This window comes from Neophocaena asiaeorientalis, unplaced genomic scaffold (genome assembly GCF_003031525.2).
Source record: "Neophocaena asiaeorientalis asiaeorientalis breed wild unplaced genomic scaffold, Neophocaena_asiaeorientalis_V1.1 scaffold689, whole genome shotgun sequence".
Classification (NCBI taxonomy): Eukaryota; Metazoa; Chordata; class Mammalia; order Artiodactyla; family Phocoenidae; genus Neophocaena; species Neophocaena asiaeorientalis.
This window is the reverse complement of record NW_020175666.1, coordinates 2332888-2359226: the sequence shown is the minus strand read 5'-3', so window position 1 is coordinate 2359226 and position 26339 is coordinate 2332888. Positions and strand designations below refer to the sequence as shown.

Sequence of the window (26339 nt, the reverse complement as noted above, 5' to 3'; positions counted from 1 at the left end):
TCAGCTTGCGCAGGGCAGCGTTTCGCGGCAGACTCTGGATGTCTCTGAATAGGTCCTGCTCCTCGGCCTCAAAGAGCTTCCGGTTGTCTGGGATGAGAAGGGGGCGGGACCAGAAGGAGCCGATGTAGACCCGGATCACCTCCGGGGTGTTCACGATCTTCCCCAGGGACCACATGAGGGCCCCGTACACCCGCATCAGCTGCTGCGTCTCAATCTGGTCCGCCTTGTTCAGCACCACCCGCATCTTGTCCTCGTGGTTCTTGAGGGCCTTGATGACTTCTGAGAACTCATCAGAGATGTCCAGCTTGTGGGCGTCGAAGAGCAGGATGATGCGATCGACCCGCTCGGCGAACCACTCGAGGACTGCCGCAAAGTCGTACCCTGCGACACAGCAGAGTCAGGGGGCGGGGCCTTTGGGGCGGAGGGTAGGGTTTTGGGGGGAGGCAGCCGGTGCAGTAGAAATAACATGGACTCGGGAGGCAGATCTGGATTCAAATCCGGCTCCTCCACATTTTCACAATTTGGCCTTCAGCCAGTTACCAAATGTCTCTGAGTCAGTGTTTGTCCATCTATAAATGGGCATACTAATAGTATCTCGTTCATAGAATTTTAAGGACTAAAGATGCTCAGAGCCCAGCACCTAGCAGCTGCTCCGTAGATGCTAGTTATTATAATTAACATCCTTATCCCCGTAAAACACAGCCACCATCCAGCTCCCCGATCCTTGCTTACTGTATTTAGGAGCCAGGGGCCCTGCTGGAAAAGAAACTCTGGACATACATTTTGAATAAAGACCCAGAAATTCTTAACAAGGTCCCATGGTTCAGACCACGCCCATCACTGGTCTGGAAGAAATCTGAGGCTCTTGACACACAACTTCTTCTCATGCCTGCTCATAAGCTCGCTTCATTCCTTATTCATCAGCTGCAGCTCTTCCCAACTCTTAAAACCACAAGGGGTTTCTTCCCTAGCATGGGACAGACCTCTGGCTGCCACACGTTGGTTATCTGGCACTGAGCTGCTTCAGGTCAGGCTGGTTCCAGGACCCCCACAGCACCTGCTCTGCTCAACCCCAAGTAGCAGTGGATCTGGGAGGGCCTGGAGGGGGAGGTCATGCCAACAGTCTGCACATCCAGCCTCATATTCACTGACCCTTAACAGCTGGAAGCAGCTTCACCTCTCTGTGCCTCAGTCTCCTCTTCCATGAAACAGAGGACAATACATGGGGAAGTGAGGCTCAGAGAGGGAAAGTGACTTGCTCGAGGGCGCACAGCCCAGACACAGCAGCACTGGGATGAGGGTGGACGTGTTAGGCCTTCTGCTGCTCCCCAGTGCCACACCTCTGGCAGGGAGGTAGGAGCCCTTCCTTAGGCTCTGGTGGGATCGACGACCCCGGGTCCCAACATCACAGGCTTTCAGGGGCACAGACCCTGGGGCCCCAAAGCTCATTGCCCCCACTGAGTGGGAGACCCAGCCAACGGGAAAAAGCCAGCAGCTCCTGCCCTGCCTCACGGAGGAAGATCAGAGACCGGGGCAGGTCATTAGGCAGCTGCTTTGCCACTGAGTCAGATGCAAGCAGCTCTGCTCGCCTGGAACGGCGGTCCTCAACTTGAGCGCGCAGCGGAATCCCCCAGAGGCCTGTTAAAACCCAGATGGCTGGGCCTACCTCAGAGCTTCTGGTTCAGTTCACATCATGACCTCATTTCCCCTTCGCACCACCCTCTGAGGCAGGCACAGTCCCGCTTTCCAGAGGAGAAACCTGGGGTTCAGCGATGAGGGGAGAGCCAAATTGCCGGCATGTTGGGGGGTCAGGGTTGGACCCCGCCACGGGGCTCTGGGCACCCTGCACAGGCCGTGCTGGCAGCGGTCCTGCACCTGTGCCCCACCCGCCCCGCCTCCCGCTCCCCTCCCGTCTCCTCCCTTCCCAGGGCTGGCTCCAGGCTATTTTTAGTCTCCCTCAGCACAGCCAGGTGGAGGGCAGCTCTCACCTTCTGAAGGCAGTCCGTCAGAGCCGTGGGCAGGAGGGCGGGCAGAGGGCTCAGAAAATCAGGGCAAACTCACTCCCGGGCCCCATCCACCCCAACCGGGAAAACAGGTCACGGCCTGGCTGCTTTGGCGCCTGGAACCTGCAGGCGTGCCCTCAGTTGTAGCTGGGGAGGGCAGGGGTCTCAGAGGCCTCTGGCCTTCTGCTGAGGCCTGTTTCCAAATCTAGCCTGACAAGGTTTGGCCGTGGTGGTGCAGACCACGGGGAGGGCAGCTGCGATGCGCCCTCCCTCCCTCCCGTACAGCAGATTTCAGCCCTCACTGCTCAGCACACCGGCTCACTGCTCACAGGCAGCTGGTGGCAGCAGCTCACAGCCGGCTGTGCAGCCACAGCAGCTAGCCCTGGGCACTTAATGACAGGGCTCAAAGCAAGTGGGTGAGATGCGCCCAGGACCAAGCAGAGGGAGGGCCAGGACCAGAACACAGGTCTTCCTGTCCCAAGCCCAGCACTCCAGCCAGCCCTCCACGGGCTGGGGAAAGCGAAGGGGCCAGAGAAGCTGCAGAGAAGAGGCTTCTGGCCCCTGAGCTCTCACCAACCCCAGATGGCAGCAGCCATGCAAGAGGAGCCTCAGCTGCAAAAGCTTGGACGGGGGTGGGGCAGATCCCAGCAAGCTGACCAGCCCCTGCTTGGGGTGGGGCGGGAGAGTGACAGCAGCAGGTCAGTGCTGCCGGAATAGGCCGGCCCATGTCCGTTCCTGTCCTCACGGCTGGCTCAGGTGCCCCTCAGGCAGGCCCTTGCCTCTCTGCTCACCCAGGAATTTATCCTCCCCCCACCGCACAGGGAGCTGGGCCGGGCAGGGGCTGCTCATCCTTCCCAGCTTCCTCTGTGCCCAGCACGGTGCCCCACACACAGTAGGTGCTCTATAAGCATTTGCTGAACAGACCTGAAATGTGAGCCCTGTTCTGCCTTTTGCATCCCAGGGACAGTGAACAGGTCATCTCTGGGCCTCAGTTTTCTGGTCTCTGAATTGGAACCCACCAGACGCTGCCAGAGGGCGGCTGTGAGGATCCAATCGAAGAGGATGCCGGTGAGACTGCTTGCCTGTGACCCTGGCTGTTCCTACGGCTCTGCCCCTTTATAAAGAGCTCCTTCCAGACACCAGTTTCCATGACTTGGGTGTGCTCTGAAGGGGGCACCCGAGGAGCACTGGCCCGGGCAAGCCCACCTCTAGTTTCTGCTCAGCTATTAATTTGCTGTGTGTCCTTGGGCAAGTAGCCTTCCTTCTCTGGTCCTTGGTCTCTTTGCCTGTTAATCCACAGAGTTGGACTGGAAGATCTCTGAGTTTCCTTTCTCGGTTCACAATTCCCTGCTTCTAAGACTGAAGGTATGAGGGTGGGGAGTACAGCAGGATGGATGGAGATTAGAAACAAGGAAGCTCTTGCAGGACAAGGGGAAGGAAGGCTGGGGACTGCTGTCTTTAATGCCCTGGGCTGCCTATGTGAAGCCTGCTCCTTCCTGAGAACAGGCAGATGGCTTCTGCGAACCTTTCTAGGATTTCAGAAGCACAGAGGCCTCCTATTCACCCTCCCACTTTTGCAAATTTTGTATGCTCTGGCAAGGCTGGCTATCCAATTACCAACTGGGTAATGCTGGAAGCTTTCTCCCCAGGTGTGGCTGTGAGGAAATGAGAATCAAGCAATGACTCTGTGGGCTTCTTCTGAAGCTCAGCCTCCCCTATCCCGGCTATTCAGAGCCAACAGGCTCCAGGCTGGGTATTTAATTATTTCTGTAGACTGGGCTTATGGGTATCCAAGAATGGGAGCATCTGAAAGGCACAGACGGGACCTATTAAGGAAAAGGGAACGGGTTGGCTCTCCCATTTATTCTCTGTGTGGCCTTAGGCAAGTCTGAACCTCAGTTTTTTCAGTTGAAAATGGGAATAAAAATGACTGACTGATGAGGGGTCAACGGTAGAACCATGGCAACAAGATAGCGGAGGGAGGGCCCAGACTCAGTCTGGAGTCTCTGCCCTGACGTCTAGGGTGATAGGCCCCCTTTCCCTCGCTGGTCCTGGGAACGGCTCTGAGCCCCAGAATAGGAGCTCTTGAGCACCTGCAGCAGCCCAAGGGCTCATAAGATATGGACTAGTGGGTGGTGGGAGATTCAGGCTCCAGGAGACAGATGGCGAAGCTGGCTGTCCTGGAATTGCGGGTAGCAAGTCTGCCGCCTCTGGAAGATCTGGTGTGCAGGCACCTGGAGCAGAGACTGGGCAGCCTGCAGGGAGCTAGGGCTCTCCCCACTGACCCCAGGCGCCAGTGGAATGGAAGGAAAGCACTTCTAAGTAATGCCAGGCAAGAGGATATCAATGCGACAAACACAATAAGTGCGGCAACTCCTTAGTCATCAACCAGCTTCCTTCACAGCCTGAAAGGCAGTGCAGGGGCTTCCCTGGTGGCACAGTGGTTAAGAATCCACCTGCCAAAGCAGGGGACATGGGTTCAAGCCCTGGTCTGGGAAGATCCCACATGTCGCGGAGCAACTAAGCCCGTGCGCCACAACTACGCAGCCTGTGCTCTGAGCCCGCGAGCCACAACTACTGAGCCCGCATGCCACAACTACTGCAGCCCGTGCACCTAGAGCCCGTGCTCTGCAACAAGAGAACCCAGCGCACTGCAACAAAGAGTAGCCCCCGCTCGCTGCAACTAGAGAAAGCCCGCAGGCAGCAACAAAGATCCAACACAGCCAAAAAATAAACAAAGAAAGGCAATGCAAGGGTGCTGACAAGGCAGCACATTTCTTTGTATTTTCAGCCACACGATCTCATTTGATCCTCACAATGCTCCATGTGCCGGGAGGTAAACATGCACACACAGGGAAGGGAGAGGGAACAGAGAGGTTAAGGGGCTCACCCAAGCTCACACAGCCAGGTGGTGGCAAACTCGGGCCTAGGACCCAGATCCTTACTTCCATCTGCATTCCCTTCTCGGGTCAGAGCCCTGCAAGGCTGTAGCTCAGGGGGCTGAGCCCTCCAACCAGGCACTTACTTGTGGTGGGTACTTAAAAGATCCCATCCTGCCCCCAAAAGCTTTCAAGATATAAAGACATTTTAGCAAAAGAGAAATTAGAAGGCATCAGTTTGCAAAATGTGGGAAAAGTTCAGATGACAAAGGCCACACTACTTGCCTCCCAGAAGTAACCTTGAAAAGTAGCCCAACAGACTCATCCCAGGTCTCCCAGATGGCCACAAGTTGTCAGCGCACCCTTTTAAAGGGAGTCGGGACTCTGCTGCTCTGTCCCCGCGTGTGAGGCCCCCAGAGCCGTGTATGTACAGCATGCGGTCTGGGGCCCCAGAGGCCCCTAAGTGAGGATGCCAGGGGTGGGAGGCTGTGAGGACCAGCCCAGACCCTCCGGGGTCCCCCAGGGGAAAGTTGTACATGAGAGTTTGCCCTCATTCCTCTTCTTTGAGTTCTTCCTGGGCAGGCAGGCCATGATAACGTGCTGAAAAGCCACCGGACGGGGAAGCAGGAGACCAGAATCCCCATCCCAGTTTTGTGGCCTGGGCAAGTGTTTTCCTGTTCTGGCCCTCCTGAGTGCACCTACACAGGAGGGGGTCCGCTGGGAGTGATGTGTGCAACGCGCCATGGGGTTGTTTTTCTAGGGTGGGGCCTGTGGGGATTTCTAGCTGAGAAACAGACAGGAAATGTGGTTGCCAAGTGTGAGGACACTCAGGCTTCCGGAGCCCTCCCACCTCTGCCGCATCCTTGTTTCTTCCCAGTAATGAGTCCTGGGCTGCATCCTGTCACTTCCAGGAACTGCCTCCCTGCCCCTCTCCCACCCACTCCAATGCATCTACATCCAGAGACAAGTGTGGGCCTGGGACTTCCCGGGCTCAGGTTCCTGGACGTCCCTTGCTTCTGCTCTGCCCCCAAGACACACACAGACCCCCAGGTCCGGGCAGAGGGGCCACACTTTGTCCAGCTGTGGCCTGGGGCCTGACTGCTCCTTCCCGTGAAGCCTGAGGCCCGGGGAGCCCCCTGGGAGCAGCTGGCTTTCCAGAATGTGGCACAGCAGGCCTCGGCCCAGAGGTGGCTCTGTGTGGATTTGATAACGATGCCCTGGCATCAGGCTCAGTGAGTGGAACGTGGGCTGGATTTCAGGCTTAATACACCCCTCAGTCGGGTGCCCTCCTGCAGGGCTGTCCACGGGGCCCTGCCCGGCCCTGGGCTGGAGGAAAGCAAGAAGCACCACATCTGTGCTGCGGCCAAACCCAGCGTTCTGAGCGCCCCAGGCGAGAAGCCACGCGCAGCGCGTTTGGTTCTGTGGGCACACTTGTGTGCCTGTGTGGGGAGCGGGGTGTGGAGGGAGGTGTGATGTGTGTAGATGGGGGGTGCACAGGCATAAACTGAACTACTGGGTTCTACGGCTGATCGTGAAAGATGAGGAGGGGTCTTCATACTGGAAACTTTTCTCCTTTGGGGTTCCCCTGATATCTGAGGGTGTCTGATCCCTGCCCCCCACCCAACTTTCCTGGTCTCTGTGGAGTGCTGGGGTCAGCACTGCCCCAGGCAGATGATGCGGGACCGGCGGCCCAGCTCTCAGCTCTTGTTTTTATCACAGGCTACTTTTGCCAGCAACTGCATTTATAGTCTAGAATCAGGAGGGCAGAGAACAAACTGGTCTGCCTAGATACACACAGGGCTATCACTTCTCCCAGAGGTGGGGTGAGACCTGGTGGTGGTCGGTATGGGGTGGGAGGCAATAGGAAGGGTGGGCAAGAAGAACAAGCCCCCAGTTTGCAGTAGAGCAGCCACTGAGGTCAAAAGATAAAGTCAGGAGAAAAGGCAGAGGGATAGGAAAAGAATGGAATGGAACAGAAGCTGAGGAAGGCAGGACTCCCTAGGAGCAGGGCTGCCACATACAGCTGCATAGGCTGTGCACTGCACAACTGCAAGGAAGGCCATTCATGTAGATTACCCTGGGGTTGTTTAACAGGGTGACCCTAGATGGCAGATAAAGAGGAAAGAAGGGAGCTCACTGTGATCCAGACCCAGAGCTGATGTCTGTGTTTCCATTACCATCTGTGGATCTCACGAGGTCATGCGATGGGTATCATTACCCCTTGTTATGCACGGGGACATTAAGGCTCAGGAAAAATGTGACCTGGAGACCCACAGGTTCTAAAACCCAATGCTCTAAACTCCCAGTCCAGTGCCCTTGGAATCCACGAAGGCTGGAATCCTCTCTGGACCCACCTGTCAGGCTGCATTAGCCTTGTGTAGCCACCCACCCCCTGGGTAGTTCAGGTGGAGAATTTTGGCTGCTCTCCAAGCCTTCCTCGAGGAGATACAGGCTGTCTGTGTGAGACAGTAAATCCCCTTTAGGCCTAAACTCAGGATGAACTTGGAGGAAGACTTACGGCATGCGGGTAGAGACTGGTCAGGAGAGAGGGAGTATCTAGGGAAACAAATAGAAACAAGACAGAGAGCCACCCACGCTGCACCCTCCCCCCCGACCACGGGGCCCTGAACAGGGTGCCAGGGTGCTTACAAAGGGCAGGTGGGCCAGAAGGAGATGCTCCTCCCCACAGGGCCGTGGGTTCTATGCCCCCCTCGCCCTTGCACCATCCCATGCACCTCACCCCAGGCACGTGCAGGAGGAAGTAGACAGGCACCTGAGGTCAGTTCAGGGCAGGGTCCTGGCTGCTGCTGAGCGCTCTTGCCAGTCCAAAGCCTTCCCCTCCCGGAAGCTGCCCTCTGAGTGCCGATCTGGCTCCTGCCCAGCTCCCAGCTCCAGGACTGGGGTGGCTGTGGCTTCGTCAGCTTTTCTTCCCAGCAATACGGCATGCGGCACAGAAAGGGCTGGGGGCTACCTGGGGCACACAGCATGGTGTGGCAGGAGAGGCTGGGGGAGGGGAGCTGGGAGCTGTAGTTTCAAGATTTTTACAGTATCCATCTAGTATTTTAGAGCTAGGAAAAAACCAGTGATGATGATTGGTGATGATCTACAGCACCTCACGTTTACTGGGGACTTGCTATGTGCCAGGTAGGAGGCTTTTTACCTGTATTATTTCTTTTAATCCTCAAACAACGCTAAAAGGTAGATAGAGTTATGTCCCCTATTCTACAGATGAGCCAGCTGAAGGAAAGAAACCCGCCAGGTCACCCTGCCAGGAGGTGTCAGAGGCAGGACGCTGGTGGTCTGGCTCCTGAGTTCCATCTCCCGACCCGCATGCCGGCAACCTCCCTCAGTGAACAATTCCCCACATCTGTCTGGAATGAGCAGTTTTCAAGGGCTTTCACATACCCAGCTCCCGACTCTCACGCCCCAGAGCACACTGTCATCCTCACGCTGTTGGCGGGAGTCCTCTGCAGGCACCTGTCTCCCCTGCAGAGCTGCAAGCTCCTGGGGCAGGGACAGCAGGAACTTCAGAAGCAAGCCAGGGTCTGGCCCATGAAGAAACCCACTGAGGTGCATAATGCAGACACTGATGTCTCCACTTCACAGATGAGAAGACCCAGGCTAGCTGTCTCCTGAGCTGCAGTGGACCCAAACCCATCTGCTGACCCTTGCCTAGGATGACCCCACACAGCACACGAGGCAGCAGCGGCTCATCAAGAGACAGCAAGGCCCCGGGAGCCTCTCTCCTGGTATGGAAGCCAGAGAACGTACCAGAAAGGACACAGCACAGAGCCAGAGCCAACCCTACCAGCTGCCTCACTTACCTCGGCTGATCCTCTGCTTCTCCCCGGAGAGGATGCCCGGCGTGTCGATGACGCTGATGCTCTCCAGCACGGGGTTGGGCAGCTGAGCGCACACGAACCTGCAGGGGTGGGAGGAGAGCCGTGGTGAGCCGCCGTCCTGTCCTTGCCTCTCAGGCGCCCTCGTTTCAGCCCCACGCCAACCTCTCCTGCCCTGGGCAGAGGTTCTGAAGCCCGACCGCCTTCCAGTGCAGACTCCCAGTCCCAAGCTAGACTCAGCCCCAGTAGTGGTCCCAGGATCTGTACTTCGAGGAAGCTCCCGGGGTGGTCCTAAGGCAGCTGTGGGCCTACGTTTGTGAGCCCCTGCTGTCGGGGACACCAGGATGTGCAGCCCTCGATCCCTGCCCCCAGGAGCACAGTCTGGTGGAAGAGCAGAGGCGTGCATAAGGACAACCACGATATGGGTGCGATGGGAGCAGCGCCGCCAAGGGAGGCCAAGAGAAGGGCTCGGGAGATCCAAGGTGGAAGGAAGCCTTCCTGGAGGAGGCGGCACTGCAGCTGGCCTCGAGGAGTGGGGCACACCACCCAGGAACGTTTATCTGGGCTTCTAAAAGGCTGTGCAAATACCAAACATTGCTAGTACGATAACAGTCAAGGCTTATTCAAGGAAATATTCCCAGTATCACATCCCAAAGTCTCCAAATACGAATTGGTAAACCTAAGCTAGATCCTTCTGACTTCAAGCCTTCTCTCTTAAATGCCATTTTTGGTGGAAGCCAGCAAGGTGTCTGACCATCACAGGTACAGTTCACGGTCCCATAGTCTCCAAGAACAGACAGGGAAGGGAGCCTCTGCTACCCAGTGAGGTGGCTGCAGAGATGCAGGTTAGCGGATGAGGCTAGGGATGCACGGGAAAGAGGGTCCGGGAAGCTTCTCAGAGGACGCAGAACCTGAACAGAGACCTCAAAAGATGGCCAGCATTTGCCAGGTGGACAGGGGTGTGGGCAGGAAGCCAGTGTACATGCGCGTGTGTGTGTAGCTATGTGAAGATACAGACACGCACAGAGGGGAGATTGGAATTACGCTGCCACAAGCAAAATGGCTGGAGTGACCGGAAGCTGGAGGAAGCACGGAAAGATCCTCCTCTACAGGCTTTGGAGGGAGCATGGCCCTGCCAACACCTTGATTTTGAACTTCTGGCATCCAAACTATGAGTCAGTAGTTTTGGGGTTTTTTTTTGCGGTACGCGGGCCTCTCACTGTTGTGGCCTCTCCCGTTGTGGAGCACAGGCTCCGGACGCGCAGGCTCAGCGGCCATGGCTCATGGGCCCAGCTGCTCCGCGGCACGTGGGATCTTCCCGGACCGGGGCACGAACACGTGTCCCCTGCATCGGCAGGCGGACTCTCAGCCACTGCGCCACCAGGGAAGCCCGAGTCAGTAGTTATTTTAAAGCCACTCAGTTCACGGTAATTTATTCTGGCAGCCCTAGGAAACTAATAGAAGCAGGTGTAAATGCAGCCCAGAAATGAGGGGCAGGGAGAGAAAAAGAGGGGGTGAGGGAGTGTGTGTGTGTGTGTTTGTGCGTGCAGGCACCATTCCAGGAGAGCGCTCATCACTGGGCTGGAGCCCCTAGAGATGTGGCCAAGACAGGGAGGCAGGGCCTGGATCACAAGGGCCTTGAAGGCCACATTAAGAGACGTGGACTTTATACTGAGGGCGGGAAAAATCCATTGGAACAGTTTAAGCACAAGAGTGACACAGTCTGATATGATGGTTGTCAGCATGTCCAGTTCAGTTCAACAAACATTTATGAAGCATGTGCTGTGTTTCCGGCACTGCGCTAGATCGCGAGGGCAGAAGAGTCCATGGCGCAGCCCTTGTCCTACCAAAGCCCATGGTTTTCATTGTGCCTGGGGCCCAGCCACATTCTGGTCCTTAGGTTCTAAGGCACACCCCAGTATTCCTCAATACATTCCACGTTCTGCTGAAGCCACCTTGAGCGGGGCTGCTGTCACTTGGTGACCAGAAGGTCGTGTACATGGGGCTGGTGTTTGGGGCCAGGGCTGCGGTTGAGGTATCACCCAGGCTGGGTGCATGGAGTGAGAAGGGCAGGGGGCTGAGGATGACACCAGGTCATAGGAGCCAGAGACCAAGGGGACCAAGGTCTGCTAGGGAGGCAGGAGGAGGGCCAAGGAGCTGAGGGGGGCTGGTGGTTGAGAGAAACCAATACCCAAGAGAGATGGGGTAAGGTGAGGACGGAAAGTGCTCACCGCTTGTCACTGAGAGGTCGCAGATGACCTTCACACGGGCAGCTGTGATGGGGTGAAGCCATGTTCCACAGGTTGGGGGACAGGAAGAAGTGAGGAGGTGAAGCCCTGAAACTTGGCTGCGATAGGAAAGCGAGGGGGTAAGGGCTAGTAGGGCCTGCTGCAGGGCTTGCAAGAGGAGATAGATAGTTCCAGGCGGAGAAGGAGCCATGGGAGGTGGGGAGCTGTCAGAAAGAGTAACTGACAGAGCCGTCCCTGGGCAGATGGCCGGATGCACGAGTCGGGGGCGCAGGGGCGCAGACCTGAGGGGAAAAGAGAGGATTGGGCTCTCTGGAGGCTGCGTGGACGGCAGGGGCGGGGTACGCGGGGTGGGACTGATGCAAACGAACTCCCTTTACGGACAGTTTAAAACAAACCAACTACAGGGAATCCATGGATACGGGCTTCCATCTTCTCTAGAATAGGAAGCAAGGTCATCTGCCGAGAGGGGGCCTGAGGTGTCTGGAGAAGGCTTGGAACACCCACAGAGAAGGGGAGGGGAGATGTCAAGGGCCGCGAAATGGGATCACGGGGCAGCAGGCGTCCGGGGTGTAGCCGCCCTGTGTGTGTGTAGTTGCAGTGAGGCTGGTGGCACATGGAGGGCCCTCTCCCACCCCACCCCCGCCCCAATCCTGTTATCCCTCCAATGGATGTGCCTGGCAGATCCCCGGCCAACAGTTAATCTACACATCTGTCACCCAGCTGTGGCGCGCTCCTGTAGAGAAGCGCGAAACTTACGGTGCCATCTACGTATGCAGTGCCCTCTATGTATGTCGTAGTGTTCTTGCATTAAGCCACATTCTTTCAGTCCACTGTGTGTATGTGTTTGTGTGTATATATATTTTTTCAGTTTTCTCTGCCTGGAATGTCCTTTTTTTTTTTTTTTTTTTAACCCTTTTAGCGTGATTTCACTCATGATTGAACATCTGGTTCAAATGCCAACTTTTCCGCAAAGTCCTCTTGCCTTGGAGGAGGACATTACTATGATCCTATTTTACAGATGAGAAAAGTGAGACACAGACCAGTCAGGTAACCTAAGATCGCGGTGCTATTTGGTAGGATTTGAACCCAAGTCGGTCTGAAGCCAAAGCCCATAGTCTTTACCTTTACTCTAAATGCCTTCAGTTAGAGAAAGTAGTTTAAACATTTTTAAATGCGATACAGATGCAAAATTGTGGTGTGGATCTACATAACAAGCGTATCAGGGGATCAGCCTGCATTCTAGTTAAACAGAATAGTGGGAAGGCCTGGGTCAGCTTGCCAAGCAGTCTCTAGAGCTTCCTCCACTCAAATTGACCCAATGGCCCTGGTGTCTGCAGGCTGACTTGTCCCAGGGGAGGTGACTTGTCCAAGGTCACAGAGTTAGTTTAGTAGGAGGGTCAGTGCTCAAAGCCAGGGCTTCTACCTTACGTCCAGGGTTCCTGCCACCAAGTAAAAACAATATCTAGGAACAGAGAGGAACCTTCCTTTGCCTCCTGTCAGTTGGATGCAAAGCCCTTCCGTAGTTTAGGCAAAAGCTGGGAACTACACAGAGTAGCCCTCTCTGCTTTTACTGGAGGGAGGTACACATTAGAGAAATGTGATTTAACTAGTTGAACCCTTCCCCCAACTTGATCGGGAGAAATCAGCTCAGTGTTTGCAGCTCCTGCATCCCTAATCAATGGTGGTTTCGTTCCCAGCAAGAAGGGGACGATCGAGAGAGATTCCAGGTCTGGAAAAGGTACAGAGTTTCCCAAGACCCTGCCCCGCCCTTTCACCTCTCATATTCCAAGAAAAGAGAGCTCCCAAGGCCTGTGTGTGTTCCCTCTTCACTCACCTGTTCAAGAAGGCATTGCCAAAGGCATTCAGTTTCCTGAAAGGTTTCTTAGGATCCACCACCAGGGCATTCCCGGGGATAATGCCCTCCATCTCTCCCTGCATCACCGCAATGAAGGAGTCCGTGGTCGGCTCGGGCCCAATCCTCATGCCTGGGAAATCCTGTTCCAGCAGGTACCTGGCAGAAGGGAACGCAGTCATGATGCAGGGATTCTATTCACAGATCAGCACCGCATGCCTACCACAAGGCAGACGGTGTGAGTCATGGCAGAGGGGCAGATCCAGAGCAAGGAGATTTCACAGCAGGGAGAGATTTTCACCGACGGGGAACCCAAAGACCTTTGGGAGGAGGTGGGATTTCAGTTGAACTTAAAATAACAAATCTGTCCTTCTCGGTCCTTATCTTTTTCCCTCCATGAAGCAGTGCCGGGGGTGTGGGGCAGGGGGCACGGGGAAGAGCAAGGTTTGGGCTCAGAAATAAAGCGTGGCTGGCTTGAAACTGATTCCCACACAGAATATTGTAGACTTCACAGCTGTAGGGAGTCTGTCAAAGTCCCTGCACACAGGCTTGGTTAGAATTAGATCACCCATAGGCTCTGCTGGCCATGCACAGGCTCTTCTGGCCACCCATAGGCTCTGCTGGCCACCCATAGGCTCTGCTGGCCACCCATAGGTTCTGCTGGCCACCCATAGGCTCTGCTGGCCATCCATAGGCTCTGCTGGCCATCCATAGGTCCTTATCTATTTATCTGCTTAGTCAGTCATTTAATGTAGAAATAACTCGTACATAATACAAACTGTGTGATAGGAACACTATGACAAGTGCATGTCCATCCCACCCTAGACTTTTGGTCCCACCCTCTAGCACAGGTACCAGGCTGTGGCCCCAGGGGACAGGTGCCTCTCTTTGCTCCAGGCCTGGGCAGTGAGAGCCCAAGGCCACTGCCCTTCTCCACAGCTCCCTTTAGAACATATGGTGAGCCACAGAATGAAGAGAACAGGCTAGAAAGACAACCAGGCCCTTTGGAAGGAGCTCAGAACAGCTTTGAGCCCACACAGCTTAAGGCTGGACTGCGGGTGAAGGAGTCCAGAACTGCCCTGGGTTGGGACTGGCCAGAGAAGAGTCCCAGGGGCCATGATGGACAAGAGCTAAGGGGTATGTTGCCCAACAAACACAGACCCTTGGGTGAGCCCTCACCGTGTGCCAGGACCCTCCCCCCAAACCTTGCGGGCCAATGTTCACGCTCAGAGGGAAAAGTCAAGGAGCCCTCAGGAGAAGAGATGGCAAGTCAGAGGCTGCTGGCTGGGGAGAGAGCCTGAGACCTCCAGGACCAGCGGTCCTCAGCTGGCTGCCCGTGGAGCTCCAGCTGCCGGGGCCGGGGCCCAGCCCAGAGGTTGTGACCCGCCGGCTCAGGGCAGGGTCCTGGCGACCGGTCCTTTTCAGGAACTCCCCAGTTGATTCTGATGTGCAGCTGGGGTTGACACCCTGCTCTAGACCCTGTCATTATGCTGATAACGCCACTGACACCCAATAGCGTGTCCATGCCATACATCACACTCATCACTCTGAGAACGTATCTCTTTCTGGCTTCACCGCACCCCTATAGGTCGGTACAGTAGGGCTCTGCGTATCCGCGGGTTCCACATCTGAGGATACAACCAACCGCGGAGGACCCGTGGTTGAATCCAAGAATGTGGAACCCGTGGATCCGGAGGGCCGGCCGAACTGTGCCATTTTACATAGGGGCTTGAGCATCTGCGTGGGAGGTGGGGTCCTCGAACCAAGGTCCCGCGGAAACTACCAAGGGACGGCTGTACTGAGGAAACCCAGGCTTTGAAGGGTTCCCTCAGTGCAGCCGTCCTATTTGCTCACTATTAACTCTTGAACGTGACGGAGCTGGAATCCAAACCCTTATCAATCTAACACCAAATCCTTTGCTCTTCAACTGTCTTCTACCCCGAGGAAATGCTCTCTGCCCACCCTGTGCCACCCCAAGGTGGGTCTGCTCTGCCCAGCGAGTGGCAGCCGGGGGCACTGGCTGGGGTTTCTTCTGGCTCATCGACATCCCTCTATGTCCTGAGCTGTTAGTTTACTCTGTGCTTCCAGGGCAGTTCAAGTCGGGTTGCCACGGGCTCCCTCCCCGAGGAGCTGGCAGGGGAGCTGCTGCAGAGGGGCCGCTGCCCAGGGCCACCCCGCCTGCACCGGGGGGTTTAGGTTGCCTTGGGAAGCCCCCCATCTCCCTCCAGGATCCCAGCCCCACATTCTGGGTGTGAAGACAGGATTCCTCCCATCAGAGGACCATTCTGAAAGCTGGATTGGGATGAAGATAAATCACCACAGCTGCACTTGGACGACGCTTCATGCTTTCTCAGACGCTCCTTCTTCAGGGTTTCGGGCGAGAGACAGGGAACCTCAGGGCCTGGGGCCAGCCGACCTGGTTTCTCTAACCTTCAGAAGGTTCTTGACCTCTGCAAACCTCAGCACTTTCCTCTGTAACATGGGAGACCATTGCTGTGATTTATTAAGCACCCTTGATGTGCCAGGTACTGTTCTAGACTTTCCATGAATTGTCTTGTTTCATGTCACGTTTCTGCTGATGTGAGCACCGTGACCCTTATGGTCAAATGGGCCTCATGGGTAAACCCACCTCATCGGGTGTTCTGAGGGTTAAATAAGTTACAGACCTTAAGCACATAAACCAGTACCTAGAACCTAGATCATCACCCCATTTTACAGAAGAGAAGATAAAGGTTAAACTATTTGCTGCAGGTAATGCAGTCAGGAAACAGCAGAGCTGGGATTTGAATCGAACACTCACGCTCCTAGCCACCACACTCGCGGTCTCCCTTCCTGCCTGAGGTACCTCCTTGACCAGGAAATGCAAATGGGCTGAGCACCCCCTTGGGACTAGAAGGAGGAGTGGGACAAGAAGGCCACAGAAGAATCTGGTTTGGCAGGAGGCCGGCCGGGGCCAGGCCTTGCGGGAAAGGTTAGGCTTCAGGGCCCACAAACCCGGGAACTACTCATCTCCGTAAACATCTGCCCTTGGGGTTCACACTTCGGCCTCAGCGGGTGGGACGTGGCAGCAAAGCTGTTGCTATCAGGTGACCCAAGCAGGCGCCAGGCCCGCTGGATCTAAAAGGATATTCTTGGGACTTGAAGCAGTTTCATGAGAATCAACACCGTGATCTGGAAACCCCATCCATGCTTGCCCATGTGCAGGGAGCACCTGTCCCAGTGGGCGCTTGGGTGAGAAGCCCCAAGCAGGGGGTGTGGCATGGGCGAATTCTGAGGCAGAAGGAGGGTGGTGGATATCATCAAAGGCTTCAGGGACAGCTGAAATAGACAGGGGTGGAAGCAAACAGTCTGAGGCACCCTTGAGAATGCCCAGCCTGAACAGGGCCAAGCAGCAGTGGGGAAGTACCTTCCTGACCCAGGCGTCTCAGATTTCATCCCTGAGATGCACTGTGCTGGCAGGCAAAGGGTGATGCGCCCCAGCATAGCGGGGGCCACTTCCTGGGATGTTCTGCAGCTGTAGCCTCAGGCGGCCCAGCCAGGGCCTGGTGGCTGGAACTGCTGTCCTGCCTCCTCGGCTAAACCCACATGACCCCAGGTTTGCCGACCACACATGAGTCTGGAGAAATACAGAGTTCAGTGAAGCCAAAAGCAAGTACAGGGATGCAGTCAGGCCAAGCAGAGAACCCAGGGCTGGGTAAATTCTCAGGGACATTTGGGTATGGCCTGCAGCCCCAAGTGCCCCCTTAACAAAGCCACCACTGTGTCCAGAAAGGAAAACCTATTGAGGAATATCATGGCTGCTTCTCTATGGGGATTGATACAGATGGCCTCTGTTGCCAGGCAAAAACATTCCCAAGGCAGTGTAAAAAAAGAAAAGTTAATTCAAGCCTGGGTGAGAGCAGCTGAGATGGGGAAGCAAGAGAATAAGGAGGGGCTGATAGGCTGAGCCCCTGCTGTAAGGCAGGTGCTGTTCTGCGACCTTTCCCTGAATTGTTCCACTTAATCGGTCCTTGAAGCACTGTGGGGTGGCTGAATTATTCCAGTTTTGCAGGTGAGCAAGTTGAGCTGGAGGCTGCCCGAGTTCAGGGCCAAATGCAAATATTTAGAGGCCCAAAGAGCTGAAAAGTTTTGGGTCCCCCTTCCTTGCTCTCCAATGCAAAATAAATACTAAACCATAAAATGGGTATAGGGAAGTCCTACACAATTCAGATTTTACCCATGAGGCCTACTTTTGTTCGTATTTTTCTTAAGCAAACTCTTTCCTAACATTTCCGTCGTCTTTTGGCGTCCTGCTTGGCTGGCAATCTAAGCATGTGGCCTGCATTACTGGTGACCTAAGCACCCAGGGTAAGGCATGGAGCCAAGGATCTTAACCCAGTCTCCAGGGTACCCATCTCTGCAGTAGCGGGGCCAAACCTCCCCTCTGCTAGGGCAGCATCCAGGGCGAGGAACAGAGGGCCTGGTGCCACAGGAAGTGCCACCAGAGGCCTTGGGCTGGCCGGACCCTCTGCCTTGTCTCAGTTAGGGAATGCGCCTTGGTGGGCGTCTGCTTCATCACAGATATGACCTTGGACAAGTCCCTCAAGAGCCCACTGCCTCAGTTTCCCCAGTTTATAGAGCGGGGCTGATCCTGGGTTTCTAACTAGCTCAGAGGGTTAGAGTGAAGGTTTTGAGATGACATACATGAGTTTGGGAAAAGCAAAGGCTACACCAGACATGCGCCCACATTGGCAGAGACAATAATTAGAGAAAACAAACGTCTCATCACTGCCTGTAAGAACTCAGCGCATTTCTACCTGGACTCCAGATCCAGGGCCCTCACCGCCTCTGTGAAAATCCACGTAGCTCTTAATTTGCATATCTTCAGGTAGATGCAGAAGGCATGTATCACTTTCTGCCTGTGTTACAGGTACTCGTGTTATATATCTGTATCTTGGTTTGTTTTTTTTTGTTTGTTTGTTTTTTTTCTTGTTTTTTTTCTTGGTTTGTTTTGTTTCTGTTTTTGTTTTTGGCCGCACCATGTGGCGTGTGGGATCTTAGTTCCCTGATCAGCGATCGAACCCATGCCCGCTGCAGTGGAAGCGAGGAGTCCTAACCGCTGGACCACCAGGGAATTCCCATATATATCTGTATCTTTGATCTCTCTAAGCCTTGTGTACTTCAGCTTTAAAATGGGGTCAAGACAATAATGCTTGTCCTGTCAGCCTCTCGGGGTTCCGGGGATACCGTAAGTCACTCCACGGACACAAAGTGAGGTAGGAGATGGGGGACTCAGTGGCTGAGTTGAGGTCTGAGTCAGCTCTGTGCCCCACGGAGCAGTCACCACTGCCCCTGGGGCACAGCAGCCTCCACCAGGGATCAAAGTGACCCCAGCACAAAGGAGACCAGTGGCGAGACTGTCAAGCCTCCCACTAGCCTTGCCTTGTCTGCCCACCCCTGCGACAGGCTGGCCTGAGTGACCCTATGAGTTGTCACTATTCGCGTGTTAGAGACGAGGACACTGAGGTTCAGAAAGGTTAGACCTTCCTTCCAAACATGGTCTCTTGGCTGGGAACTGGTGGAGCCTGGGTTCTGCCGAGCCACCCATGTTCTTTCCGTGGCTGCGTTCTGCTGTCAGTGGGAGTGGGATGGAGCCCTTCCCCAGAGGTCCTTCTCCCAATGGCCTCCACACCTGACTCTCAAGGCAGATCTTAAGCCGGACCTCAGGCAGGTGGACCCAGTGCCTCTGCCCTAGGCCCTCTGCTCCCTTGAGTAACACTCAAGCCTTGTAAGAGGCAGGTGGATTTCCAGCTAGTCCCACTCAAGGACCAGCAGATCAGAGCCCTGGCAGGAAAAGGACATCCATGGACCTCGGAGTGGGGACAGGAGTGAGGACTTGCAGGGGTGTGGCTGGCAGGATGGGCCTGGCAGAGGTCAGTGGGCCTACCTGGAATGGAAGGATGGCCCCTTCTCTAGCCCTTCAGCTTTCCAGAGAATCATCTTTCCTGGGTGGTAATGCTGCCATGAGGCCTGGGCATTAGAGATGCCAGGGAGATGACGGGAGAGGGTACAACCACAGGCAAATGCTGCGTCACCTTGGGGGGAGGATGCAGAGAGCCCCCTGAGAAAGTGGGGGAGGTCGAAAGGGCTGGCTGAGCAGCCCCCCCGACTGGCCCACCCTACCATGTGCTCATTCATAGTTTAGAGTCCGGGTCACGCTATAGAAGAGCCACAGGTGATCCTCAAGATCAGCTCAGATCTCCCTGTGGACAGCCAGGCAGCTTAGCTCCAGCAGCCCCGGGCCCCATACCCAGTGCCCCCGGCCCTCTACCCCAGTGCCGCCGCAGCCCAGCGAGGCCTCCCTGCGGCCCCTGAGACGCTGGGGACACTGGACCTTCCAGTCCCTGGGGCAGCCAGTTATTCACCTCCATGACCAGGGGGCCAAACGGTGAGAGAGAGGAGGGACTTGAGGCTTCAGGCCAGAAGGAGGAAGAGTGAAGGGAGAAAAACAGCAGAGGAGGGAGGGAAGGCTGTCAGGCCAGAAGGACACAGAGCTACTGTACTTGGAAGAGGCAGCCTGTGTTGGAGGAAGCATCCACCAGGCCAATTTATTGTTTATTACCCTGGGTTGCCGGGCCTTTGGCCAGGGAAGTTATTTCAGGCAGAGGTCATAGCACATTAATTAGTTGTTAGAAGAATGTCCTTTTCTGTATGTTCTTCCTGAGACAAGAAGTAGACCCTGAGGCAAGTACATATAACTGAAAGTGGATGGACACTCAGAGCCGGGGAGTGAAGAGGCAAGTCTGCTTCCGAGGGGAAGGTCCCTCACAGGTTCAGGCCGGAACACAGACCCGAATCACTGTGTTCAAGGCGAGAAGCAGGGATGGGAGAGGGCGTAGCTGCGAAGGCAGGCTGTACTCTGCACCCAGGCGCACTTAGCTACCCCAAGGGGAACTTTCTTTGCTTTGGGGGAGGGGTGTTGTACCAGCCTACCCTCTTGGGAAGCAACTCAAAAATATGACTCTTAATACCAAGATTAAAAAGTAACCAAATGTTAAAACAAAACAAAACAAAACAAAACAAAAAAACAACCCCAGAACTCTGTACAACCTTTGGCCTAGTGATTTCACTTCTGGGAATCTCTGAGAAAACAGTCTAATATGTGGAAAAATATTACGCACAGAGATATTCAGAGTGATTCTACAAGAGCAAAAAATAAAATTAGAAACAACTTCAAACATTCAAAAGAAGTAGATTGGTTAAACGAATAACTGCACATACATGCAGTGAGATATCGTGTGGCTCTCAAAAATAATGCTACAAAGATTTTTAAAATTTACCCGGGAAATGCTCATGCTATGAGTGAAATAAACCCACATACAAAATTACATTATGGCATGATCTCAACTGTGTTATAAAATAGCTAAAAATACTGGTGGAAAGATATATATATATATTTTTGCGGTACGCGGGCCTCTCACTGTTGCGGCCTCTCCCGTTGCGGAGCACAGGCTCCGGACGCGCAGGCTCAGCGGCCATGGCTCACGGGCCCAGCGGCTCCGCGGCACGTGGGATCTTCCCGGACCGGGGCACGAACCCGCGTCCCCTGCATTGGCAGGCGGACTCTCAACCACTGCGCCACCAGGGAAGCCCTATATATATAAAATTTAAAATGGTTTCCCGAGTCGTGGGATGATGGGGCATTTTTTTCTTCTTCCTCAAATTTATCCTTGTCTGCATTTTCCAATTTTAAAAAATAGCTGTTCAGTGGATTTAATGAGAAGAAAGGAAAATATGTAATTTGCTTTTGGAGGGCTTCCCTGTGCTGCAGCCCCTCCTCCCCTGCTGGTAGTCTCTCCCTCAAAGGGAGACAGCCTCTGATGCACGAGCTAAATTCAGTTACTGACATGAGTGGGGAGGGAGAATTCTTGTACTCGGAGGATAAGAGAGAGGAGGGATCTGCCTCTCCTGGCCTTCCTGTCCCCCTCAGATAAGGAGTAATCTATGGCAAGTTGGCTCTGCCACTTTCTTAGACCCAGTTAACAGCAAGCATGACTCAGGCAAAGCCAGGACAGTGTCTCAGACAAGAGGCATGTCTGCTGCTCCAGGATCCTGCCCTCAGGGACGCTAGCTTCTCCCCATCTCCCCTCCCATTCTGCAAACCTCTACTGGGAGCTCCTGTAGCTGAGACCCCAGGCAAGGCCCCAGGGAGCTAAGGCACAGTAGTAAGTGCTGGGCTACAGGAAGGAGAAGCTCTAAATAACGTACTAAGAATTATAACCAAGGTGTGTCCAGAGGGCTGCAGGAGGCTGTGCAAGGGCAGGAGCGACCTGTAAAAGGCCTGTGCTTCCCGTGGGGCATAAACCGGACCAGGTGGAGGATGCGTGGTACAAAGGAAACCGTGAACAGAACCCAGGTAGCTCTGAAGTGCCTTTGGCAGAAATGGGTGTTTAACAAAATAAGGGAGATGGATTAGATCAGGGGTTCTTGCCCTAAGGGCCAAGGCAGCCCTTGAACTCCCCAAATTATATGTAAATTTGGGATGTATGTGCATTTTTCTAAAGATGGGTCCACATATTTCATCAGATTTTCAAAGGAGGTACTGACCTTTTGAAAAGTTAAGAAGCAAAGAATTAGATTCATCATTAAGGGCCCTTGTAGTTCTAAAAATATAAGATATCCAAAAGCCAACATTCCCCCTGGGTACCCAACTTCAGAAATCACTCAGCCTCTCAAAGCTGCTGAGTCCAAGGCTGTCTACCCCACAAGAAAAAACTCATCTGGTGTTCCATTCATACATGACATGTTAGTATGCTACATGCCCTGCTTCCAAAAGGCTTGTGTTAAAAGCTTTGAGCTGGAGCAAATTTGAATCTAGAAAATCAGGAACCAGACTGTGAACTTTTCTGCTTTCCTCGCCAAACAAAGCACAGTGTTTTGCATGTTGCCGGTGATTTGGTCAATGAATGGAAACAAGAGCACCCCTGCTTTGACACCTTCCACAGGAGATGAGCACCATTGACTCTGGGGGCGGTGGACACAGAACACATCACCACTGTGTACGAGCCTGACTCTCGACACGGGGGTGCCACGAGCACCCTCAACAGCTTGCAGGGCTGTGAATGAGGCCAAGGAAGATGGCCTGGCCTTGAAGGCTGTGTGGACTGGAGAGAAGCCTGTCTTCTAAAGATAGGAAAGGTCCTATCACTCTGGTGGACAATATATGGAGCTCTCTGAACGCAGGGTGGACAAGCTGACTTCCTGAGGATCCCTCCAGCCCAGGGATTCTGTAATTCAAGGGGATGGATGACTCACCCTCAGAGTTACAGGCATTTAGCCAACCATCTCCTCCCATGCATCCAGGACCTGCATCCCAGGTCAGCCTCCCACCCTGTTATATGGCTTTGAACAATGTATTTAACTTCTCTATGCTTCAGTTACCTCACCTGCCAAGCCAAGGGGCTGGATGAGACCATGGCCAATATCCCTTCCACCTCCAAAAGACTTTAATATGATTACTGAGCCATTAAGATCAACGGAAAAGAAAAAAGCATCCTGCTTCTGGACACTGTTTGTCGCCAGTCTCCAAGAGATATCTGTAGGAGCTCTGCTCAGTGAAGGAAACGGATAAAAGAAGGACAAGTGGAACTACCAGACAGAGGGCCACAGGCTCCCAAGCCCACCTCCTCAGCTGCAACTGTAAAGACCTCATATGAGTGGCTGAAGCCTTTAGAAGGCAAGGGAAGTGGTCCTGCCCATCAAGGGTATGTCCCTACAAGGAGAGGGGGTAAGACAACCCCACCAGCCTAAGGTACTCTTGCGACCAGGGGCTTTCTCACTTGGGCTTCCTGGGTTTCAGTTTTACCGTCCATAAAATGGGAAGAATAGGGATGGCTCTGAATTTTAACACTTCAAACTGACCACCAAAGCCAAGGGCTAAGTGCAATGGAGAGGCACTAGGTAGGATAGAGCAGGGGACCATCCAATGCAATTGTGGGGTAAGCTTTGGATACCCGCACATAAGGATTTTTTCAGAGCCTTCTAATGAAGACTTCCCACTTGTCTCCACGCAGGAGGGGACATCGGGAGTGAGCGCAGGGCCTAAGCGCTGGGCGGCTGGGTGGGCTGCGGGGGCCCTGGCCGGCTCACCTGATGAAGGTGGTCTTCCCGGTGGAGTACTGGCCCACCAGCAGGACCATGGGCTTGTTGTCGAAATCAGCATCCTCCAGGGCGGGGGAGTGAAACTCGTGGAAGCGGTAGTGCTCTTCCAGGGGCAGCAGTTTGGTCCTGTAGAGTTTCTTGAGACCCTCGCTCACCGTCTGGAAGACCTCGGGGTCCTTCCTGCGGCGGTCATCGGAACGCAGCCAGCTGAACATCGCGGCCACCGCTCGCCCTCTCGGGCCCGGTGCGCAGTCCCAGCAGGAGGGCGCGGAGTCCGGCGACCCCCGTTCCTTGGGGAAGGCGTCCTGCAGGGCGGGTCCGCCGGGCTCCCAGCTGCGCCGCCGCCTCACCGGAGCGCGGGGCTCAGCCACACCATGGCCGGGGCGCAGGGCTCGGGGCTCCCTGGGAAGCACTCGCGCTCTTCCCCTGCTCCTGGGACCAAGCCCAGGCCCAGCTTCATCCAGCAACCAAGGCCGGAGGGAGATCAAATATCTGGGCTGGGCGGGAGGGCTGCGATCTTGGGAAAAAAGTCAAACCTGCTATTAAAATGTCAGATGCCGGGGTCCCCGGTCTCCCCCAGCTCTCTCCCGCTTTGGCTCGGGTGCAGTTTAGGGATGCTTTGGCTCTTCTCCCGCCCGCCTGCGAGGCTCAGGGGAGGAGGGGGCGCTGCCCAGCCAGCGGACAGCTCAGCATCTGCAGCCGCAGCCCGCAGCCCCAGGCGCCTGTTTTAATGCCAGCCGTGCAGGAAGCCGGCTCGCGGAGGAAGTCCCCGAGTACTGGCAAGGCTGGCGTGGCCCTGCGGCCCCGGCGGGGAGAAGCTGAGCAGGGCGCCGCCATGTTTATGGGCAGTCGCCCCACTAGGGACCCGCGACCGCTTGCTGCCTGGAAAGGGAGGGATGCTGAGCCCGGTGGGAACGGTCTGGTATTTCATTCCCGGCCACTGGAGGTTTGATTTGGGAACAGCGCCCTCTCAGGGACAGCTGCGAAGACAGAGTTGACCTGCTTCACGCTCTCCCTTCTCTTAGATATAGTCTTTCTTTGAGTTGCTGAGTTCAGTTCCTTAGGATGACAGGTTCTCTATTACTTGGGAATATTTTTCTTGGGGCATGGAAAGAAGAGCCCAATATCAGCTTGCCCCGAATGCCCAAAACTGTCACTACCCAAACTTTCTGCTAGGTCTAGGATGAAGTCAAAACCATTTTCATTCATTCATTCATTTGTTCATTCCGTCCAGTAAAACCAAACAAAACAAGCAGAACCTCCACAAGTATTGAACCGGTATTATGGCACAATTTTGGTGACTGTGGTTACACACTTGATCACCAAGATGAGCACATACAGTCTCTCCCTTCCAGGAGCTCCAGCCCAGGCCGGCCTTAAAGAGGAGATAGGAGCAGAGGGCCCTGGGTGCACAGCGGGAGGAGGCATCATTTTTGCCTGGATACTATGAGGAAGATGTCACAGAAAGCAGACTGTGAGCTGGATGTTCAATGACGAAATCTACAGAGAAGAAGGAGGACATTCCAAGCTGAGTAAAGGGCACTTGCAAAGGCTGGGGAACATGGAAAAACTTGGTGAGGTGAAGGCAGAGAAAATAGTTTGCTACCTAGAGTACTGGGTTCAGGAGTGTGGAAGGGAGTGACTGAGGCCAGGCACAGAAGGCTTTGCAGAGACAGGAATCATGGAGGAGATAAGGAGCCAATAATAATGTTACTGCAGATAACTGTTAACACTGACTGAGCACTCACCATGGGCAGGGGCCTGGGCTACGTTCCCAGCGAGTATTGTTTCATTTAACCCTCGCAGCAGCTCTACGAGGCAGATCGTGTCTCCAGTGTCATGCCAAGGACAAGGGGATGACAGCTGGCCAGGTGTAGGCAAAAAGGGGTGTATTTGTCTACAGGGAATTTAAACACAACAATAAAACCAACTCAAAGTCAATCTGCTTTGTATTCTCACCATTCTCATCAGCATCAGTGACAAAATATTCTCTCCTGCCAAGGCAGATGGCTCCCATATACTCCCCTCCGCAGACGAGGAAACAGAGTAGGCTAATGGGCCAGGTGGGACCGCTAATGCTGGTAGCCGTGCAGGGGAGGGGCTGGAGAAGCAAAAGAGGCTGGAGGCCAAGAGACTGATTAGGAAACTTCAAAAATGTAGGAGTTGGGGTAATCGGGCTGGGAAAAAGTCATATTCAAGAGATTTTTTTCTTTTTTAATGACATAGAATTGACAGATCTTGGTAAGCAATAATAAGGGTAAGATGGAGTCTAGGATAATTCTGAATTTTCTACTGTAGGGGACAAGATGGTTGGAGCCACTGTTCCACCAATTAGGGGAGTCGGGAAGAGAGCAGACTTAGCATATAAAGTCTGAAACGTGTGGTCGAGGTGCCCATGGGAACTCCAAGGGGAGGAGCGTGGTGAGCTGCAGGGTTTCGAGTGGGGATTGTCAGAGGTGGGTGCTGGCTCCGATCTCCTTGGCTACAGCTCAAATCTCCTGACTCCCTACTTGAACCCCAGAGCTGATCGCCTCTTTCTGAGCTCTCTGCACTCCTGGTTGAGAAATCACTCAGATTAATATTTCACGCTTGGTGTTAAGTTAGCACTGGCATATGAGCATAAGAGGCAACTTTCAAAATATTTAACAACTCACATGGCATGGGAACGGAGCAATCAGAACAGACGTCTGTCTTCTCAGTGAAGCAGGGCCTAAGGCCCTTTTTTGCAGAGATACAAAAGACAGTGAAGGATATTACAATAATAAAACCCACAAAAGAGCATCCAAAATATATAATTAATGCCTGTATATTAATGAGAAAAAAATTCCAACAGAAAAAAATTAGCAAAAGACACAAAAATTCCTTTTATAAAAGAGGCTACAAGCATGTCCTAAAAGTATAAGAAAAGATGTTAAACCTCATTAGTAGTGTCTGGAAGTTGGGAAGGTCTGGGTCTGTTGAGGGGGAGAGGTCAGGATCGCCAGGGTGCTGGTGGGGAAGCCAGGGGTTCCTTTGTGGAAATATTTCAATATTTTAGTAATTAGTACAGCCATGGTATTGTGTACAACTAACTGTCAGCCCTGAATATTTAACTTATCAAGTGCATGTTGACACATCTCACTCTAGCTCTCAGTCGTGAAGAGTTGGGAAATCTATCTTTTAAATAAAGGAACCAAGTAATGATGCAGCATGTCTATATACTAACAATAACGACTTACAAGAGAGAATTAAAAAAAAAAAATCATTTACAAAAAATAGAAACATAGGGATAAATCTGACAAAAGATGTACAGACCTTTAGATGAAAAGTAATACAACTTAATGGAAAAACATTAAAGAAGTTCTAAATAAGTGGGAGAGACATACCATGTTCAGTTA

The 26339-nt window shown here is 53.9% G+C and overlaps 2 protein-coding genes across 2 annotated transcripts in view; one reads left to right on the top strand and one right to left on the bottom strand.

Moving 5' to 3' along the window:
• EHD3 (EH domain containing 3) overlaps positions 1-23731 on the bottom strand; it is a 28438-nt gene extending 4707 nt beyond the window's left edge. Inside the window, exons 1-4 of the mRNA XM_024731528.1 lie at positions 22951-23731; positions 12805-12981; positions 8707-8804; positions 1-381 (exon numbers count right to left, since the gene is read on the bottom strand). The exon at positions 1-381 is cut by the window's left edge and continues 12 nt beyond it. Coding sequence (XP_024587296.1) covers positions 1-381; positions 8707-8804; positions 12805-12981; positions 22951-23177 — 883 coding nt within the window. The 5' untranslated portion in view covers positions 23178-23731. The remainder of the gene's footprint in view (positions 382-8706; positions 8805-12804; positions 12982-22950) is intronic.
• Positions 23732-24711: 980 nt separating this feature from the next.
• CAPN14 (calpain 14) overlaps positions 24712-26339 on the top strand; it is a 29924-nt gene continuing 28296 nt past the window's right edge. Inside the window, 1 exon segment of the mRNA XM_024731519.1 lies at positions 24712-24743. Coding sequence (XP_024587287.1) covers positions 24712-24743 — 32 coding nt within the window.